The following is a 21200-nucleotide window of genomic DNA, read 5'->3' on the forward strand; positions in this document are numbered from 1 at the left end:
AAAATCTGCGTTTGGCTGCTGGACTACTTTGATATTTCAACTTGTGCCGAAAGTTTGTTCGTATTTTTGCATGATTGATGTTTTAGTTATCCAAGAGCTGCCATCGTGGTCATTATTTATTCCTTGAAAGCCTTGATTGATTCGCTTATCCTAGAGCTGAAAGAAAATTCGAAAACCGTGAACACTAGGGGTGCGTTCGATTGGGAAATCCCGATGTAGATCTTAACATCTGGATTTTCGGATTTCCAATCGAACGCAAAATCTAACAATGGATTTTGTCGCGAATATCACTAATTGAAATCCTTCCTGACATGGATTTCCAATTAGTGAAATCAAGAGAAATAATTTTCTCTTGGTGAAATCTGCGACAAAATCCGTTTTCAGATTTTATGTTCGATTGGAAATCCGAAAATCCATATTTTAAGATCTAAATCCAGATTTCCCAATCGAACGCATCCTAGAAATATTGTATTTTGAGGTGTAAAAACCAAGTCACGCGCGAGAAAGCTAATAGGCCTGGTTTAAACGTCGCGCCCAAGCTTATTTCCCTTTCGTAAACGGTCGTTGCCATTTGAAACGGTCGATGTCATTTTTTAGCTCTGAATTACACTCATTAGGTCTAAGAACTCAAAAGGTTGCGGTTACTGGGAGTTGTGTCTCGCTGGTCATATGAGTTAGGGTTCGGGTTAGGGTTCTGTTTAGGGTGAGGGCTAAGAACCGGAGTTTGAGTCTTGAAATTTTCGGACTCTTTTTTCGTCCAGTTTTTCTTTTATAAATGTTTTGTTTCCTTTTTTGTCTTATTTTTTGTTAATATTTTTTCTTAGTTTGTTTCTTTTAATTTTCTTTGAAGTGAAGTGTGCAGCCATTCGTGTAAACGGGGCTAAAATCAAAACGTTTTATTCTCAAAGGGTTTGAATTGTGTACAACATTGACACCACTGTAGACTTTGGCAAGATATTTTATTTTGAATTGCATGGAAGCGAGGTTCTTAACTGCCGTGACCAGAGGTTCTTATTTTTCGCTCATCCGTTCGCCATTTAACCGCTCCTTGCGAAAGAATAATAAAACAGCTGGCACCCAAGGTATCTATCTATTTGTTATTGCACATTTAACATTGTTTTCAGTTAACCACAAAAAGCAATGGAAATTAATGAATTGAGCTTTCTGTAACGCGTAACACACAAAAATAATCAACTGTAAGTAAACCCAAAAAGAATATATCAATCATTGAACTTAGAGGCTAATACCCAGATGAGATCCTCATCTTTTATAGGGCGATCTGCCGACAGTGGTTTAATACATTAGAGTCGCTTTGTTCATTATTTTTTGCTTCTATAATTCAGCTAAGCATTCGGTTCACAAACAGCCTCCACCTCCACACTGACAATCCATGTTAGCCAGTCGTTTTGCCAGAATTATCGTATCAGATCAGATCACAGTACCTTTTCTTGAAGGAGCTGTGGTCCACATGGTCGTATAAATGGTTTACAATGCTAGGTGTTGTACCATTTCCTGGAGTTCAGACCAGTCTTCACTCAAGGCTTCCCTGTTCGAGACGGCTCTTTTGTTCTGTTGTAAGTGAGTAGCTTTATTGAACTGATTCGATTCCTAATCGGTTTACGTTGCTCTTTACTTTTCATCAAGATCCTGCAGTGTTTTTTTGTTTTTTTTTTTTTTCTTTTTTTTTTTACCTAAGTTATTAGCGGAAGATAAGCTGGTACTAATCTAGCTGTTTCGTGATCTTGATAGAACCTCGTTCCCAATGTCTTCGTTTTTCTTCCTCTGGGACTGGAGGGAAAGAAGACAGACCCTGGAAAAGAGGTAAATCTCGACTAACTTTTTCAGAAAACGGGAAGAGATGAAAGTCAGGGTAATCCCAGTTATCAGCTCTTTGCTTTTCCATGTGCCGCGGTAACACAATTCGATCGGTTCATCATTAAATATGATTCGCTAAGCCGGTCAGGTTAACCCTAATTCAAACAGCGCAACAGCTGCGTAAACTTAATTGATACAAATGGAGCAGGCGTTATTCCTTCTTGTTAGGCTTCTAATTACAAATAAAGAACGCTTTGGTTCGTTATCTGATTCTACGACGTATCGCTCGAAATGAGGAGAAGAGCTCTGTTAGGCATCCTTGCTATTGTCAATAGCTTCGGCTCTGTGCTTTGTTGTGGCGGAGGAGGCGGACCGCAGCCTTGCTCTTATTCAACTTGCGCACATCAATGGCGAAACGATTGGAGTCCCGGTACGTCCACGGGAAGGTGCGTAGGGCAACACCGTAATGCGCATCACATCTATACGTCTCATAGCGGAACGACACCGTGCCCTGCGTCGACGACTTGCAATCCTGCGACTCAGCGCAGAACTATGTGTAAGTAGAGTACTCATAGATGGGTGGGGAACTATCACCGAATAAAGAACGACAACCGGCGACAAAACAACGAGAAACTCACACAGCGTTGAACACAGTTAACTTAAATAGATCTTTCGGTAGCCAAAGTTCCAGTGTTATTTCCTTAATGTTGGCTAATAGGATTACACCAATTTCCCAAGCACAGTTTGACTGTTTTTCTATCCCTGATATTGTTTAGAGCAATCTACACTGCAAAGCTGAATAGAATTGCATCTCAATCGTGTATTAGCGAGAACTGCGTTGGATTTTTTTTTTTTTTTAATTAAGGTCATGTGGAATGTTTCGCTAAATTTTAGATTTAAGAACCTTTAACTGCACACCTGTTTATGCTAAAACATACTCTGATTCGTAAGGATTCAAAAACTTTGATGCTCTTGCACTCGGATGTTTCAATCAAGTCTCAGAATCACCTGTACAGGAACTACAAAATATATCAAATTTCGAAAGCATATAAAGATTAAGTTTTTTTTTTCAGGTTACTTGTAAAACATGTATTTGTTGCATGAAGTAATCAATAGCACACAAAATACAAACGGCGTTATTCAAGGGAACAGGTGTGTTTGAATAAGTGAGACGTCTTCACATCAAAGGAACATTTGAGGAGTGGTAGCCGTTATTAGACCAAGTCTTAAAGATTAATTTCGGTGTTTTGATATTCCATTAATTATTTAGGTGTCCATGACTTAATAAAGTCGAAAGATAAAGGTGAATATTAATTTTGAGTCGGAGAAAATTATGTTGCTCCGTACGTACTGTAATTCGCAGTACGGACCGCGGAAACGAGATAAGTAACATATTTATTATGATATCTCCAAGGTAAAAAGGCGCAGTGGAAAGGAAACAAGTTGAAGTCAAGCGGAACGTTCAACTACCACAAATGATTGGCATGAGTAAAAATCTGAAAAACGAATAAGTTACAGTAGGCGTATTAAAAGTTTTACAAGTTTATTTCGCATAAGCATGAAGTACTCGCTAGAAACTAGAGAAAGTTGTATCGAATTGAACTGTAGAATACGGCCCCACTAAATTAGCCAATCATACTATAGCGCGCGTACTATTTGAGAGATATAACGATATGTCGTACACATGTCCTTTTATTTGCATTATTCGTCGACTGGACTGATATTCAGTATCTCATATCCCTGAATTAATGAAATTTGGTTTCTTATACATCGAAGGTTCCTGTAAAAATGCCTACCATTGTCCGTATCATACCTGGTCGTCATGGACTGGGATAATCGCCCAGGGTACATGTGGAAGACAGAGCCGCTACCGCGACTACAACGAGCACGTCAAGTACGATATAAGGGAAAACAACTGCAATGGGATTCAAAGCTCTTGTGGATCACGGCAGTACAACTATAGGGACTGGTGTAAGTTGTAAACCATTTCCTCCCGGTAGTCCAGTTTTCCTCTCTTAACCAATGTTTAATTTCAGTTAACTTAATAACCGTTAAGGTAATTAGGAGGCAAAGAGCCTCCTGGTGAATGTACTACTAATAAAGCCTTTATTATTATTATTAATATTATTATCATTATCATTATCATTATCATTATCATTAACATTATCATTATCATTATCATTAGTAGTAGTAGTAGTAGTAGTAGTAGTAGTAGTAGTAGTAGTAGTAGTAGTAGTAGGTGGAGTTCCTGTGGCAGACTACGTTTAAAATGGCTCGAGTGTCGTCGTAGCCAGATATGGAAATTAGCCAAGTGCTTGTCACGCAGCCGCATGATGTGTTTTGTTATTTTCGAGCGAAAGCCTTCGGAAAAGCTCACTCTGACTTTCTAACGCACACACTACTTCCCTTATTCGAATTACTGCTTTATCGGACTGAATTCACAGAAGAAAGTATCCCGTAGTTTGGTCCGGAGCAAAATTTCCAAAAATTTGAAACCGCGAACGTAAGTGACAAAAATTTGAAACATTTTTGGATTGCATTTATGTAAGAGCATTTGAAAATCCTGATTTAAGCAAGAGATCGGATTTTACCGTTTGTGTGTTTTACCCTGTACTGTAAACACAAACCAGGCCTCTTGTGCCGCTATTGCCGTGTTGCTTCTTCAAATCATGAACATACAGAAGCACGCAAATGTTTCAGAGTACTTATTTTCTTCTGACACTTGTTGCCAGTGCACTTGGTCACGTTGCCGAATTTGCGATTTATCTCTGGGGCAATTTCAATCCTAATAACATGGGTGACAAGTAGGCCATTTCCGAGTTCATGTCTGCCTCCTCTTCAAAGTGAGTCTAAGTGCGAAGTTTTTGTGAAGGTAATTAGTTCTACTCTACAGCTGAATGAAAACTAATTTTCATAACAAAAACTTCGCACTTGGACTCGCTTTGAAGGGAAGGCAGACATGAACTCGGAAATGGCCTAATACTTCTTAATTTTGGCGCAAAATGTCAGCATTAATTAATAATTTTACATGTGAAATTACAACGTTGCCATGGCAACTTTTCCTACAGTGCCGAAATAGCATCTTATGAATGTACATTTAATTTGTGACCCATGATATTAATAGCTAATCAAATGGTATACTCGTGAAATTAGAAAATAATTTCACTTCCGTTTTGTCCAAAATCAAATAATTTCCCGAGCCTTTAGGCGATTTTGGACAAAACGGAAGTGAAATTATTCCCTTAATTTCACTCGTCACCATTTGACTACCCATACACACTTTGCGTGCATTTTACTTTTGGAGCCGTTCGTGTCGTTCAGCCCACAAGCCGACCAACGTTTTCGGTTCTTCTTTCGACCACGAGTCGTATTCTTTATTCTGAACAGTGCCAATGTCAGCGCTTCCCTCGATCGTGTCCTCCATTTTGAGTTAGTTCGGACTACCCAAGCTGTCGCTTGCTAAGGCTGGGCTGTCGTGCTGGCTAGCAGTAGCGGTGTCAATTTCCAGATTACAAAACCACCAAGCCAAGAAAGTTCAAAATTGTCAAATGCTGTAGATATCTTTTGAAAGAAGTACAAGATTTGTCCAGAAATCAGAAAGTAAATGTAATTGGCGTCGTTACACTTGGCAGCAACCCCTAAAACAACTAACTAGTAAGCAAAAGGGAGAAAATGGCCTTGTGAAAGAAGATTTCCTTCTGGAAAATGCCAGTGGATCGGACTTGCGACAATCCACATTGGGGGTGAATTGTTGTCAACGCCGACCCATGGAAAGAGCTACAAATTTGACAAATGAATCTAACTGTAAAAAATTAGTATGGTACAACGTTGCTTGTTACTGCTCCAACAACTACATATACTGAGACTGATTTCCAGTTAGAGTTTCTCAAAGGACAGGAGCTTCTTTCGAGCACCGAAAGAGAACTACATGTTGCGGAGTTTGACTTTGTTGATAAGGTAAATATATTTATGACACGTCGGATAAAGTCCTGTAAAACGAGAATGCCCCATGCAATACACCTTATTCCAAAATGGCCGCCATTTTAGTTTCTTTTGTTTCCATGCAAATTGGCCCTTATGGCCTCGTTCAAGGTGAAATATTCTTTTGAATTTTACGTTTGAAAGCGGCGGCCATTTTGGAATAAAGTGTATGGGCTAAGCAGTTTTGAAATGCCCCACTTGTCGCCGGAACAACTCAAAAAGTGAAGGCTGCAAGCAAAGGTATCATCTTTCAGCAAAAATTGGTGGCAAACCTGCTTGGCTCACAGCATTTATCAACGCCACGGCCATACGACTTTAAAATAAATAACTGTTGTATGCAATAATTTGTTTTTTAATTTTATTTTATTTTTCCTAACAGTTATTCGAAACAAGTTTCTTTCTACAACAAGAAGCTCCAATTAGCCTATACTCGGGCCTGCAAAAGTACAGTGGTGTATGGTTAATTTAGCACTAAAGAAACAAAAAAAGAGAAGTTTGTCCTCCTTACATCGGCGTTATATTGCGCTTCTCATGATGTTCGACTGTATATGTATTGAATTCCCAGACCCAGATTATCTTCATTACAGAGCTCTCAAGTTTTAAAGTTCCAAAGCGTGAGATGCTTGCTGCAGATTGCGCCAAAGGCGCAAGTGTCCTGTGTTTCTTGTGCCGGAGGCGCCAAACAATTCTAGGGGGTCCGTGGGCATGCTCCGCCGGAAATTGTTTTGAAATTTGCACTAGTCAGATCGCTGAAAATGCACCGTCGAGTCCGCCATTTTGTTTTTTTCATGCTCTCAAGTTTTATAGTTTTCAAAGCGTGAGATGCTTGCTGACGGTCAGCCTGAGCTAACATATCGGCCTATCATTCATATATTAACGGGTGAAAGTCCTGAAGAAACAAGAAAATTGGTCGCACGCGAACAGATTGAACATTGGCCGAAGTTAAGTGCTAGTAAAGGAGCGAATTCGGAATTCATGAGCACTTCTGAAAGCTTAAAAAAAAGGTAGAGTTACCTTCGAGAAAAGTGCCAGTGCGTGAGAAATGCTCGTGTCGGCGTGAGTGTGTGAGATTGCATCGAAATGCGTGAGACTTGAGATCTCTGTCATTATAGGTGGTGACAACGACCACTGGACCATGGAAACGAGGTAAAAATAGTGTATTTATTCCAAAATGTCTAAGAACGTTGTTTTTTACTGATCGATGGGTATTTTCGCTGTGTTTAAGGAAGGAAACGCTAATTGAACGGTTTAAGATAAAACGAAATGACTCATTGAAACATCTTTTGCAGAAACAAATGAAAGAGAAACGAAGGCGAGATGTGAAAACACCTTTCCAAGATGACCAACTTTTCGCGCAGGTCACTTTGTCATGTGCGCGACACGTGAAGATGTGCACTATATCTCAACACTTCAAAATACTTTCATGCAGAAGTACACAAGTTCCTTGAGGATGGCCATGCTAAATGAATTCATAGCACGGGAATCAAATATTTATACTCAAATATACTCACAGTAATATGCACCCAATTGTCAAAATTATAAATATATGTTATTTGCAAGCCGGGAGGTCCGTATAGCGAAAAACTTTGACCGAGGTCTTGAAAATGCTGGCCTAGGCCGCAGACTGAGGGCAGCTTTTTCAAGACCTCGGTCACGTGCAGTTTTTTGCTTTACGGACCGACCCTTAGCTGGTAAATAATTTTTTTTTTCCTCTCTTTCTCCCTTCCTCTCTGAAATCAATTTTTTTAATGGTGAAAAAGAGAAATATTTTTATTTGAATTCTATTTCCAAACCTCTTGTCTAATGAAAAATAACCTCTGTATGTAAAAGGAGTCGGGGTAAAAATGGAAATTTAAGCACTCACATAAGCTCACGCAACCAAGGCTATGATTGAAAATTCCGCCCGCTTCCCGGAACCAAAAAAACAAATTGCAGGATTTGTTGAATTCCGCCCGCTCACGCACTGGGAAAAAAGTAAAAGAATTATAATTCTCTGTGATCAAGTTTTGGAAAGAACGTATCAAAGACATACAGCAAGCAAAATCTATTGTGCAACTTCCATGTACATTACCAGTATGACTTGGGCTGTATTGAATCTTAAAAGTTGTGTTGAACGCTAGAATTTCTGAAAGTAATTCTGTTAACATTAAATACCTTTGTCTCTATAAGCTTGATAAAGCAGTGTAGAATTCATTTCCTACATTCATAACTGATAATTACAGGGAAGTAATTAATTTCCTGTCATAATATTATATAATAGGACATAGTGACATAGCTGTACATTCACTTGCAGCATTTGATCCATACCCTAAAACATCACACTTAAACATAAAAAACCCTAAAAGATCACCTTGACAGTTGCTTTACTAGTGTCAATGGGATGTGAACCAGGGCTTTTCTAGGTTATGTCCCTGCAAAGGTTGAACTTACCAGCAATATGCCATGCGGTGGACCAGACTTTTAACAAGAAACTATTTCAATAAGAAACTAGTTCCAAAAACAAAAATAGTGTTTCGTTTACAGAATGGTAAGGCCAGGAGAAATGATAAAATACTGTAGTTTGGGTCACTTGGTCTGTCATATTTATTTTGCTTCGTCTATTGAAACTCTCGAGAAATAAACTTCTGAAGGGTCAGAGGCCTGTCAAGAAATATTAACCATTAAAAAGAAGAACAGATACTTGTTTATGTCCACAATACATCGAAGCATAAAGTGTACAAATGCCTATTTTACCTTCAACTTCATAACATTTCAAATTCCGTTCTCCGTGAATCCTCTATCACATGTGTTACATATGAACCATGGCAATTACTAGCTTCACCATCACTGGTTCCTCGTTAACCCAATTTATTACTATGACTTGTCTACATTACTGATTAATTAACACGAAAAGGGATAACTTGGGAATTTTTAACAATATATCCATTTCCTTCGCTTTTGTGTTTGTCAGCATTATGATTTGCAATACTTCTGGTCTCACGTGCACACAAGCTTGTTTTCGTATCTCGTAGATGTTTAGATTTCCAATTACAAACTCTGTTTTGATTCGCCACTCTAACTAGTACTCAGTGTGTAAATAGTTCACCCTTAATTCAAAATAAATACGTTTCGTTTCCGAGAAAACGAAACAACAACATTCTTTTATAAATCGTACCGGGTATTCCTGATTTCTGTATTAAATTTAACTTTCATTTTGCATTTACCTGCTCATCCTCGCATTTCTCAATAAAGTACTCGCTGCTTATTAAAGAATTAGTATTTTGACTTGCATCACTTTCACTTACATGTTGCATCCATTTCAGTTACATCTGAGTACATTTCCGTTTCATTCAATTGGCGGAACGACCCGTTTCGAAACTAACGCTCGACATCTTTTAGTGTGGGTCTACCACGAAAAGCTTATTCCTTTCTTTGTATGTGTTTTGAGCGCCCTAAGAACAAACCGATTACGCCAACGCAACGTCGATTGCTCTCTATGACTTACGTGGTTTGCTTTTAATAACCAGTGTAAAAAGCGCCAAGTGCCTTCTATTGCGCATTGCCCAATCACAACACCGCCACGTGCTTTCTATTGTGCATTGCCCAATCAAACACTGCCACGTGCTTTGCATTCTGCATTTTTCTGCACCAGGAAAAACTGAAATCAACATGTTTTATAACTCGGTGCCCTTACGGGCCTGAGTAATAATCATATTACTGAATTTTTGCATAAGTTGAAAAAAATAATATTGTGACATAACGTTTGGGTTTCCATTTGTTTATCAGTTAATTAGAAATTCCAAAACGTGGTTAGTGTTCCAGTTCGTCTGTATGAAATAAAAGGTATATTTACAACAAAAGCAAACTGTTCCACGCGAGTCATTTTTCCCCGTCATGTTCTCACTATATTTTCTAGGCAAGTATTTTGCTACCCGTGAAATTCATGACCTCCAAGTAGCAAAAGTATAACGGCACAAATCCACACCAGATTTTACTATCGGTCGTTTTCCCCTTTGTCTTCCGAGTCCAAGTACACAGTTTTACAGAGAAGAAAACACAAGCAACAGCTTCATTTTGATCACACCTAACCTTCCTTACCTCTTTTACCACGTCCCTTGTGACGCTCAGTCGGTTACGGGGATAGTGACATTTGCAAACAATCGTACGTAACATTTTACATAAACGGCAGCATCCCACGTAAACGCCTCTAGGTGTCTTGTTATTATGATGAGCAAAAAGCTGTTGTAGCCCCCCTATGGACACGCAAGGCATATATACAGAGAGACGGAGGTATGATATATTTTAAAAGTGCGCGGGGTTACTCGCATGGCAGATTTTGCCAATAAAGACTGGGAAAATACCATTGGTAAATTTTAATCCCAAAACCAAATGCAAACACTTCAAAATGACCAATCACCAATTTTGAGCTTCCAGGCAAAAATTATTGAGTGCAATCCTCGTAAAATATATAATTCACTCACTCTCTCACTCACTCTGTTTTGTAAGGTTCCTGTAAATACGCGCAGTGCACTCTTAGTGGTTGGAGTTCCTGGTCGGATCTGCCGACACCTGTCGACGTTAGTCATTGTGCTTCTCAACGCCGCACAAGGAGTTACAGCTTGACGTGGTTATACACGGAGCGACAGAATAATTGTGATGGCGTGTCACCTCAATCATGTCCATCAAACATTGTTGAAACAAGAGAAAAGAGTAAGTCTTCCTAAACTAATTTATATATAACATCGTGGTTGAAATATCACCTCTTCCGATGGCTGTGTTGCCAACACGGTTGTCCTGGTGGTGTAGTGGTAATTACACCCGACTAAATAACGGGGGGACGTGAGTTCAAATCCCGCTCCGGGCAAATTTTCTTTCAAAACATTTATTCAGTTAAAAGTATGATTATTTGGGGTGTGCATTGTCAAGGTTTCTCTCCTACGCTCTCTCATATTCATATAACTGAATATAGGAGTTCAGCGACGTGAAAGAGGGCTCATCAATACTTTCGTAGAGCGTAAACTATTTATAATAAAACAAGCAAGAGGCACAGTAGCGACTCAGACTTTGAGTCGCTACTGTGTGTCTCTGCTTTTGAATGCGGTCGTGGGACACCGAAATAACTGCTAATTCGGGAAACTTAAAGCTTGTACGAACTCGTATAAGCGAAATCGCAAATGGTTTACTTCAAAATATTTGTCATATGGCGCGAAAGATGGTTTGACGTTTTTGAAAAAAAAACTCAGTCAAAACAACTCGATAAGAGTTGCTGAAGGAGTAAAATACGGCCTTACTTAAATGGAAGACTAATTAAGAAGATGTAAGTCTACATATTCATGAGGGAATCGCCATTGAAGGACCTCTGTTGTAGGAATTAAAGAAACTGGTAGTTCAGTTAACGCCAGCGGGATATTGTGGCTCTTGGCTCTATACAATCTATATCATTTTCGTTTTAGTTGTTATGTGTCCCCCTCTGGCAAGTCCGTCGCATGGCAGTTGGCATAACGATGATTGTGCAGCCAACTCGCAGTCTTGTCCCTCTGTATGTCTCCTCCAGTGTGACATATCGAATGGATTTCAACTCGAAGGTCCCAACAAAAGAGAATGTCTTGCCAGCGGTCAGTGGTCGACGCCCTGGGCTTCTTATTGCAAAGGTAGGTGTGGGAAACAATCGCTACTTCGGAAACAATCGATTCACCTTGCTTGTACCCGTTCCTTGAGTGAGGCTGTTTCGATACTAAATTGGATTAACGCTTGGATGGGTTAATACTGCAAAATTCGAATCTCGGCTTTGTTGATCACTGTTTGTTTTTTTGTTGTTTTTTTTTTTTTCGGAAGATTTTGTTTGCGGCTGTAACAGTAAACTGTAATGATATCGACTAACGTTCAAAAGACCTTGTTTTGTATTTTGGTCATTTTGGTTTCTCTCTTCTTTCTTTCAGACGTGAGACCTCCTACAATTACTTGCCCTCAATCCATTTCCACTCCCACCGATCCAGGCAAACCAACCAAAAGGGTTTGCATCCCCGACGCAGTTGCCGTCGATAATAGCGGTCAGCAGCCAACTATCTCGAACAACGCCGGCGCGCAGTGTAAAGATTTTGAAGTTAGCGGGATTCCACATGAAGTAAGATATACTGCGAGAGATGCCGCTGGCCTCACGTCTACATGTGCACTTCAAATTAGGGTTTCAGGTAAGAAACTGGAGAAACTGTAGAGATGGTTAGAATTCGAGACACGCGTCGAAGAGTTTGGTAAATTCTCTTCTCATATTTTTACAGATCAAGAGCGTCCGCGCATTGCCTCGTGCCCCTCTGACTTTAAGAAAGAAACCAATCAAAACGAAATCCGTGTAACTTGGGATTACCCTGTCTTCGAAGACAACTTTGATCGCCCCCCGGTACAGCTTACTATCAGCAGCAACAGAAGCCCTGGTGCCTCATTTCCCTGGGGGAGATACCAAGTCGTGTATACGGCGACAGATAGAGCCGGAAATAAAGCCACTTGTGAATTCTACTTGGAAGTCGGGCGTAAGTGTTCTTTTCTGAGGACGTTTAGATTATGTGGGATGTTGGGAGTCGTAAATAAATTTTCCTTTAGGAAGGCTTTGGCAGATAATACCGCCGAGAGGAACTGTTAAAAACACTTCAGTTAGTAATTAAATATAACTTATAATTTTGTATAATTTAGCATGGCGTTCGATTCACGGCAATCCTGTCAGGGTGAAATGTGAGACGAAGCAAAAATCAATGAAACTTGCTTCATCTGTCATCTATAAATATCGGTGAACTTTCTTCTCAAAAGAGAGAGACTAGGTTAGGATAGGAAAAGCTCAAGCTGTTATGAAAACAGCAGCCTTCCGTTTTCAGCTGCGTTTTCCGTTTCACACGGTAAACCCGATGCTATACCTGAATCCCTCAATTGTTCGAGAATCGTTAGTCGAAGAGATACTGAAAGCATCTGCGTTGACCAATGAGAAAATAAGGCCACTAGAAATTGATTTCTTGCAACTGGCATTGAAAACAGAAAACAAAGCAACGCAAAATGGCGCTGTAGTGACTAAAACCACGTAAATACCAGCCAGATTGCTTTCTTGGCTGAAACATTACATCCAGTTCTCATAATATCATTTTTCGTCTCTCTTGAAATACGACTTTTTACAGTATTTTGAAAGGTGAAAATTTGCTTGTCTACCTTCAAGTTACTTTTCATTTGTTTCTCAGCTGATCTATTTGCTTCAATTTGGAGGTACAAAAGTCAGATCGACTCGGATCGACGGGAAAAAAAGATAAGCCGGAAGGCAAAAATCAGCATAGCGTTATATTTAATTAACCGATCAAAGTTCAAAAGTGTCAAGCATGTTTATTTGCAAATGGCGAGATTAGCCAATACGAGTCGGTCGGTCCAATCCGGTTATGAGCCAACCCCTCTCCCCTCCGCTACTCCACCTCTTTACCTTTGTACTTTACCCCTCCAACCCCACCCCCTCCCCTTCCCCCCTTCCCCTGAGTAGACAATGCGTAACAGCCCTATGGCCTAGGTATTCAATCGTCTTTGATAAACGTCTTTTTTATTGACCGTATTAATTATCTTCTCTCTGAATATCATTATTGCGCCAGCTGTTCCTTGCACCTATTTCGAGGCACCTGCTTATGGGGTAAGATCCTGTAACAAGAATACTTCGGACTCCAATGGCATACTTTACGAAATGGCTTGCGTTATACAGTGTGTGCAAGGATATTCCTTCGCTGATCCAGCAGCCGCTAATACTTACCTGTGCCGGTCAGATGGCACTTGGCTGAAACTCCTCTACGGTGGTCAATTTCCTCAACCAGTTTCCCCCAAAAGCCTGCGCCCTTGGCCAGATTGTGCACGTAAGTAAACGTGTATGACGTGGAAGTCATTATGCAACCTGAACGGAGACTGTCTTACCAAATGTGCTTTTGTGACACGGGATTGAGTTTGTTTGCCATAATCATTGTTGTGCCACCTGGAAATCAAATTCCTGCCGTTTTAAACTCTTCTCACAACTGAGTGGAGTCATAATTGATCGAAAGAGTCATAAGAAAGCAACTAAAGAAATACATCACAATGTTTGAACCGTACATTCCAATGAACCCAGCCACCCGTACCATTCCCACAAGTCTCCTATGACTCCGATTCACTACTTGCACAATCCCATAATACATCTCTATCACCCCTCAATACTTTTGCATAACCATTGTTTGCAATTTTTCCTTGGACATTAAAATGTCCAACGAGAAGTCGAAAACAATGCCTATGCAGATTTTTGGGGGAGGGGGGGGGGGGGCTGAAAGAGGTGTATTCTGAGATTTGTGCAAGTAGTGAAAAATAGAGCATCCGTGGAAGTTACTTGTAAGGTCATAGTTTCCACTAGAATTTGTCCTCGTTACTTGCACTAGAATTTCCTCTAATATCCCCGGCATCGGCATCGAAAAAACTCACTTCTTCAGTATTATTTTCTTATAATTTCGGTCCAACTTATAGTCTTGCGCCTCAACAACATATACGTGCCTGTGACTGAAAATGCTCCAATAGTTTAGAAAGTACGAAATATGAGCGAAAAAAAAAAGGAAAAAAATCCGAGCGAAATCGAAAAAACTTAATGAAGATGCGATGTTGTGTAATACCTTGTGGTCAGACAGACGCAGGCTTATCACAAAAACATTTCTTACCTTCTGGAGTACCTCTAAGCCTCGGAATTGATCCAAACTTTCCACAAAAACGTTTTTTATTTGGCTTTATTCAGGGAGAAATTTTGCGTTCCGACGAAAAAAAAAATTAGCTTGGCAACGCTTAGCGCAATTATTTACCATATAAGGTCATTCTAAGGGATTTGAGCTGATGAACGAGATTTAGTGAACCAATCAGAGCACGAGAAATGCGTTAACCGAGGTTGAAAATTCAATAATTGCTAATATTTCTTTGGTCTTCGCGCTGACAGAGGTCGCATACTTTTCTCCATTCATCTGCCACGTGTAAGCACGCCTGGTGCCCAGGATACATTCAAGACAATAGCCCTTTTAACGGTTAGTTTTTCTCATTTGCATTACAATGTAATCTAGCATGTATGTGAGGCAATTTCGGGCTATTTTGTAGTTTTAACGCGAAATTGCCTCGCTCCCACGTTAGAATACATTGTAATGCAAATGAGAAAAACTAACCGTGAAAAGGGCTATTAATTAATAAGCAGTTAGGGAAGCATCCCCTTGTACCCATCCAATTGCACATAGTGTGACTGCACATTTACATCTAGAGTCATTTTGCTGGGAAAAGCCGGACAGGCTATGTCCAGGTTGGAAGATGTGCGCCGACTTTGATAAGAATTGCGAAGTGTCCTCGTGCCCCGATCTCAACTTTGCAGAAATACATCACGAAATGTCTTCAAAACTCTGCTATTCAAGTACAATTACGAGTAAGCTAACTTAAAAATAACACGAACTCAAACCTTAACCCAAAAGGCTACAATTACACAGATGATGCTTATACTTAACGGGACACTTCGTGGCGTTTATCAAAATTAAGCGTTCGGCGGCAGTCTTTATTACTTGCAATCTTAAGCCGATGACACACAGCTCAAGATCTTGCAACAATAGAACTTTGAACAATGTTTCACTGAGACGTGTTGATCGGAATAGAGCTGGTCTCGATTTTCGTTCAACAACGTTCAACGTGTTGAATAGCATATTTCAAAAGTCAACATCGCATGACACACAGTTTAACATTTGTTGAACAACAGCTGCAACATTTGTTGATCAACTAATGTTGAACTGTGTGTCACCGACACAAGTTGAAAAAGAGTGCTTCTTGTCGCTTCCAAACTGAATTTAATAAGAAAGACTCCTAATTCTTGCAGACCTAATAAAGTACGACCATAATTCTTTAACCTGTACATGCAAAATTCTCTTTAAAGCCGAGCAAAACGTGAACGCCGCAAAAAAGAACTTCACTTTTTACACTGGGTCGTGTTCTGCCAATGAGCAAGAAGCCTTGCTGAGGATCCGTCAGAATTTTTTAGATGCAGTGAGTCAAAGTCCGCTGGCTAAATTAACATTGTGTGACGCCAGTCAAGGACAAGATTGCGTGGTTGAGAATGTGCGAGTGTACTGTGGTTCTAACTCTAGGAAGAGAAGCGTGGGCGATCAGAGGATTATCACACTAGATTTTGTGATGAAGGACAATAATGCTTCCTCAGATCCCAAGACAGAGGCTGCTAAGTACGTGTTGTCTATGGTTAACTCATGATTATCGGTAGAAATCACATGCAGAATGATTCCGAGATGTTGAAAACTACTTTTTCTTAAAAATAATATTATTAAATAATTCTGAACTTATTTAACTGTCAAGTGTATTTGACGCTTAGGCACTGATTGGAGACAATGCACAGAATCAACCCATAGCAAATGAAAGAGTGGTTTTTGAGGAGAGGGGAAAACCGGAGTACCCGGAGAAAAACCTAATGAAGCAATGCAGAGAACTACCAAACTCAACCCACATATGACGCCGAGGCTGGGAACATTGGTGGAAGACGAGTGCTCTTACACCACTTTAATCTTTTATTAGGAAGCTTTCAATCACGTAACTTAAGTGGTTTTTGGAAAGGTCTTAGAGCACTGCGCGCTCCTAAGCCAGATTCCATTTAGCTCTTATTCGATTTCGATGAGGAAGGAAAACCGGAATACCCGAGAAAAACCCTTCAGTCAGGTTGAGATCGACTGGAACTCAGTCCACATACCATTGTAGTGGCCATCCCGACTTCCTATTTTAGTGGTAAAATCAACCTCGTATCCCCAGGGTGCTTTTCCCTGGCTTTGGGTGGGACGGGTAATGGTAAAATGTAGGGATATAGACAACACTATATGTCAGTATTATTTATATTCGAAGGAGCGTTCCGTTTGGCTTATGAAAATTACTGAATAGCGGATGTTCCCATTTGCTTTCAATGTTAAACACTGCTGATTCAGTTCAACTGTATTATGAATGTTTCTGGTCAAAGATTTTCTATTTTCTTTCTTTTTGACACTCATCATGGACTGAAAATCGGGATTATCGAAAAAAAAAAAACCCGCTTATCGACAAATCCTCTTTTGTACCTGACACATTCATGTGGTATTTCACTTAACAGAGTAAAGAAGATGATGTCCGATTTAGATGTCCTTGCAAAATTTGTGACAGAGAACTTTCCTGCCGACGCTCACATGCCTGACCTCCAAGTGTATACTGCTAACAGTACAGCAGCATGTCCCGCCGGTAAAGTTGTGATGGTGGCGCCCGGAAATAGCCCAGTACTGGAAAGAACAGCATGTGGTAAGGCTGCCATTACATGTAGCAGCTTAATTCTTGTTTCACACGAAGGCTAACTGCGACGACTTGAAAATGTTCTCTCAGTTTTCGAGTTCTTATCAATTGCCATCCATGCCGTCCATAATACCGGTAGACGATGACACAATAAATGATAGTTCCCCATGGCAGCTACTTTGTTACTGATGTTACACCACAATCATCAAATTAAAATATCTTAGAATAGCGAGCCGTATTTATGACCAGTTCTCCGTAGTGAAGGGTCGGTGGTTGAAAGTAATCTCTATATCCTGCTAGAGGATCGGTATCGAAGTTGCCAGAGTTACTAAAAATTGGACTGAAGTGGCAGATAGAACTTTAGACTACTCAAAAGCCTTATATTACTTTGCGGCCAATCACGTGCACGTTCCTTGGAATTCAAGTGAATGATCAAAACTCCTTTGATGTTAACGTTTTCTTTAGGGCGTGTGCATGGTACTTCTTTTTATGTGAACGAATTGCGATTCAATGTTTCCTTCTTATTTTTTTAATCTTTGTTATACTTTTTTCAGTCGAGTGTCCAGCAGGTTCCTACTACAACAGGGACAGTCAAACATGTCAGAACTGTCAAGAGGGGACCTACCAAAATAGCACGGGGAAGATGACCTGCATCCCATGTCCTCAAGGCACGTGGACTGTTGGAACTCACGCGAGAAACTATACTGAGTGTTTCGGTGAGGCGTCTGGCTTTTGACCAACGATCAGCATATCGATCTTATGCCCTTACTAATGAGTTAGCCTCGTCTCTAGCCTTTGGCTCATTAATTGTCTTTCAGACGGATACGTCGATTCCATGTGAATCCTAGTCTCCTTCGCATCTCTATTTCGGGATTTCATCCAGCTCTCCCGTTTCGTAATAGGAATCCATTTTGCAAACTGGACATTCTTAAAGTTGAAATGGAACAAGTATGAGAAGTAGTCAACGCGGGGAAAACGATTTGCAGCTGAAAAGATTATCCGTACACAATGGAGAGCAGGGGTGGCGCACTGGTGAAAGACTCAAATTGTTCATTATTGCACGAAAAATATGTAAATTGTCATACGTTTCGAGGCTGCTGCCTCTTCATCAGTGGATAAAAAGCAACTCGCCTCCCACCAATGTGGCCCTGGCTCGATTCCCGGTCCCGGAGTCATATGTGGGTTGAGTTTGCTGTTGGTTCCCTCCCTTCTCCGAGAGGTTTTTCTCCGGGTACTCCGGTTTACCCCTCTCCTCAAAACCAACACTGCCAAATTCCAATTCGATCCGGAATGCACGGACACATGTTGAACGAGCTCCTGAGCGCTCTTAAGGTTTTTCGTGGGTAAGCAAACAAATTCCAAATTTCAAATTCCAATTCCATACTTTTCAATTCCAATCCAACTGGAGGGGCCGAAAACACAGGTCAGTGCACCGTTTCTCGAAAGTCCCGAAACCTTTCAGACCTTTTTCGTGTGTCATCCAGCTCCACAATAATTTTTTTTTTTTTTGTTAACGTGGAAACATGTTAAAAGAGCAGCCTATCAAAACAAGCGGCCAGCTTCCTGAAGCCCTTACCCTATTTCAGACCCAAATCTGCCAATTTTCCTAACCCTATTTCAGACCTGACCAAACATTTCACACCTGTTTTAATTTCAGATGAATTTTAGCTGTTACACGGTTGGCGTAATAGTTTGGGAAGGGCTTATCGCTTCATGATGAAGAAGTAGCTTCTTGTAGAAAACATACCTAATTGAAGACTTGAGTGCTCAAACCATACCTTATTTAAGACCAAAATGGTAAAAATCGATATACTATTTCAGACCGAAACGGCTAAAAAACCGTACCCTTTGGGGCCGCACATACCTATATGGCCCATATAAAGGAGTGCCCTCCGGGGGGTACACACACCTTTCGTATCAGCTTCGGACAAGCCAACATATTATTAGTTATTCTGTTAAAATCATCCTCAAATAGCTTCATAAGAACCTTTCACTGAGTTAGCCTAGTGCAAGCTACGCACATGATTTACTTTTTTGTCTCAGAAATATGTGAACCAGGTGAATACACAGTTGTTGCGGAGTCGGGCGTTATGAACTGCTTTATGTGTCCAATCGCTACGTACCAACCCAAGTTTCGTGGAACAAAATGTGAACCATGCCCAGCAGGAAAGACAACTCTTCAGAAAGCTTCCACCTCTATTGCAGACTGTCAATAGGCAATTGCATGGTAAAGTATAAATGTACACATTTTTTCAGCGATAGTTGATTTTAATTCAATAGAAATCAGTGGTGTAATTGCTAATGACCAACAAATAGAACCAAAGTTATCTACCGGACCAACTAAAGTGACTCTACTTCACGATAGCGTAAGGAGGCTTCAGCATGCACGTACTTAATTAGGGAGGGCGAGATAGGGGCTCCGGAGAATTTCTACAAGAAATATCTCGAGGAGAAAGGCAAAAATATCCTAGATATGCAAATACGTCTTGTCACTCCTTGTTCACAATTTTGGAAACCATGCTCTCGTGAAACTGATCCACTTTTGAGGGAGGAATGGGTGATACCTACTTACTATGGTGATACCGAGAGCTATGGAAGAACAATTCAAAACGCTTGTCAAGTGTATCTTTGTGTCACGTGGAGTTTTTTTAACTGTGTCAAAGTGTTGTATATTCATCAACAAAATGATTGAAATTGAAAACTACGGTTAAATGTATATGTTTAAAAGATAGAGGCAAAGTTAAAAACGAAGACGGTTTGAGTAGTTGGAAAAATAGAATTAAGGCTGGAAAATTCCAGTCTTAATCAGAGTTCGAGCCCATGACCGTTTTATTATGTTTTTTATTTAAAAAAATCGCTTAGTACCGCTGAATTCAGGTACCATTATGTATTATCTGTAATATAGTTTAGTAAATAACTTTACTTTATTAATAACTGACGACCGCTGTTTTTTCTGTTCTCATCTCCACAGGATAGCGTAGAGTCGTGCAAGTGTCATTTCTTCATATTCAAAGTTGAGTGAAATCACACTGTACTGGCTGTGTTCTATGGGCTGAATTTTGAATGTTGTATTAAAAATCACATGCAGAAGAGTCACCAGCAGTATTTGTAGTTTTTCGTTACCCTGAAGAAAGCTATAAATTTCAAAACTGACCCAGCACACTTTGAAATATTTCTCTTGCACTGAGGTAGAAATTACGGGTGTTTATGAAATAATCCATGGCTGTGTTTAGATGAGAGTATTTGTAATACCCTCCACTCCCCCCACCCACTCGGTAGTTATATCGCTCTCCCCAGTTCGCGCTCACTTTTAAAAACAAAGGTGGCGAAAGTTTGTGCTCGATCCCGACGATCAAACGGAAAAATAGGGGACTGTGAACAGTCTATAGTCAAGACCACAATTTGAGGGGAATTGTGCGTTTTTTGACAAAAGCATGAAACTTCTCACCAATGTCAACCAGGGCACAGTTAACAATTTTGGATATAGAGGCATGCCTGAAATGTCCTAGGACCGAAATAAGCTGGTTTTGAGAAAAATTCTGACGTCAGCAGTTTTCTTGAGACATTTTTTTAGTGCAGAACGTGGTTGCATTCAATCTCGACCCCAGAGCTCTTCTCTTGACTGAGGGAGAGAAGAGCTCTGGGGAACCCTGAAACAAAGTATCCTCTCATTGGTTTTAGTGAAGAACAATCAAAAGCGTCTCTAATTTGGTGCATTCATGTTCGCACGAGGAGTGAGCAGGCGCCGCAAGGTTCAAATGGCCCATTTTTGGCTATAACAACCGTACGGCGCTCGTTCTCTGACATAGAGTTTCCCAGAGCCTTGGGTCGATCCGAGGCTCTGGTGTCGAGAATGGGTTGCATTAAAAGAGTTTGTTGAACGGAGTGTCAAGACTTCCAGAAAATATAAAAAATGAATTCGAGCATAATATCACCAGGGATTTGAATTGTTGCTAAGAATAAGCATAATGTAAAAAGAGCATGTTGATAATATATATATAAAAAAAAACTAAAATACTTCTTTTCACAAGTAATCTATAACTTTCAACTAAAGATGTCATCCTAAATTAAACTGACCAAGACATGTTAATTGATCCTACTTAATTATG

The 21200-nt window shown here is 40.1% G+C and overlaps 1 protein-coding gene across 4 annotated transcripts in view; it reads left to right on the plus strand.

Annotated features, from left to right (window-relative positions):
- The window catches only part of LOC138000491 (sushi, von Willebrand factor type A, EGF and pentraxin domain-containing protein 1-like), a 26404-nt gene extending 6201 nt beyond the window's left edge, over positions 1-20203 (plus strand). Inside the window, exons 3-15 of one of the 4 annotated variants that reach the window (XM_068846951.1) lie at positions 1455-1578; positions 1750-1821; positions 3592-3786; positions 10282-10485; positions 11229-11426; positions 11715-11966; positions 12054-12302; positions 13392-13646; positions 15707-16010; positions 16919-17100; positions 17646-17807; positions 19135-19318; positions 20063-20203. In XM_068846951.1, the coding sequence (XP_068703052.1) occupies positions 1455-1578; positions 1750-1821; positions 3592-3786; positions 10282-10485; positions 11229-11426; positions 11715-11966; positions 12054-12302; positions 13392-13646; positions 15707-16010; positions 16919-17100; positions 17646-17807; positions 19135-19307 (2370 nt within the window). In that variant the 3' untranslated portion in view covers positions 19308-19318; positions 20063-20203. Of the gene's footprint in view, positions 1-1454; positions 2372-3591; positions 3787-10281; positions 10486-11228; positions 11427-11714; positions 11967-12053; positions 12303-13391; positions 13647-15706; positions 16011-16918; positions 17101-17645; positions 17808-19134; positions 19319-20062 lie in introns of those variants that run through there. The other 3 variants (XM_068846953.1, XM_068846952.1, XM_068846955.1) reach the window with 3 other exon arrangements.
- The last annotated feature ends 997 nt before the right edge of the window (positions 20204-21200 follow it).

The sequence above is a fragment of the Montipora foliosa genome, chromosome 4 (assembly GCF_036669935.1).
Source record: "Montipora foliosa isolate CH-2021 chromosome 4, ASM3666993v2, whole genome shotgun sequence".
NCBI classification, from domain to species: domain Eukaryota; kingdom Metazoa; phylum Cnidaria; class Anthozoa; order Scleractinia; family Acroporidae; genus Montipora; species Montipora foliosa.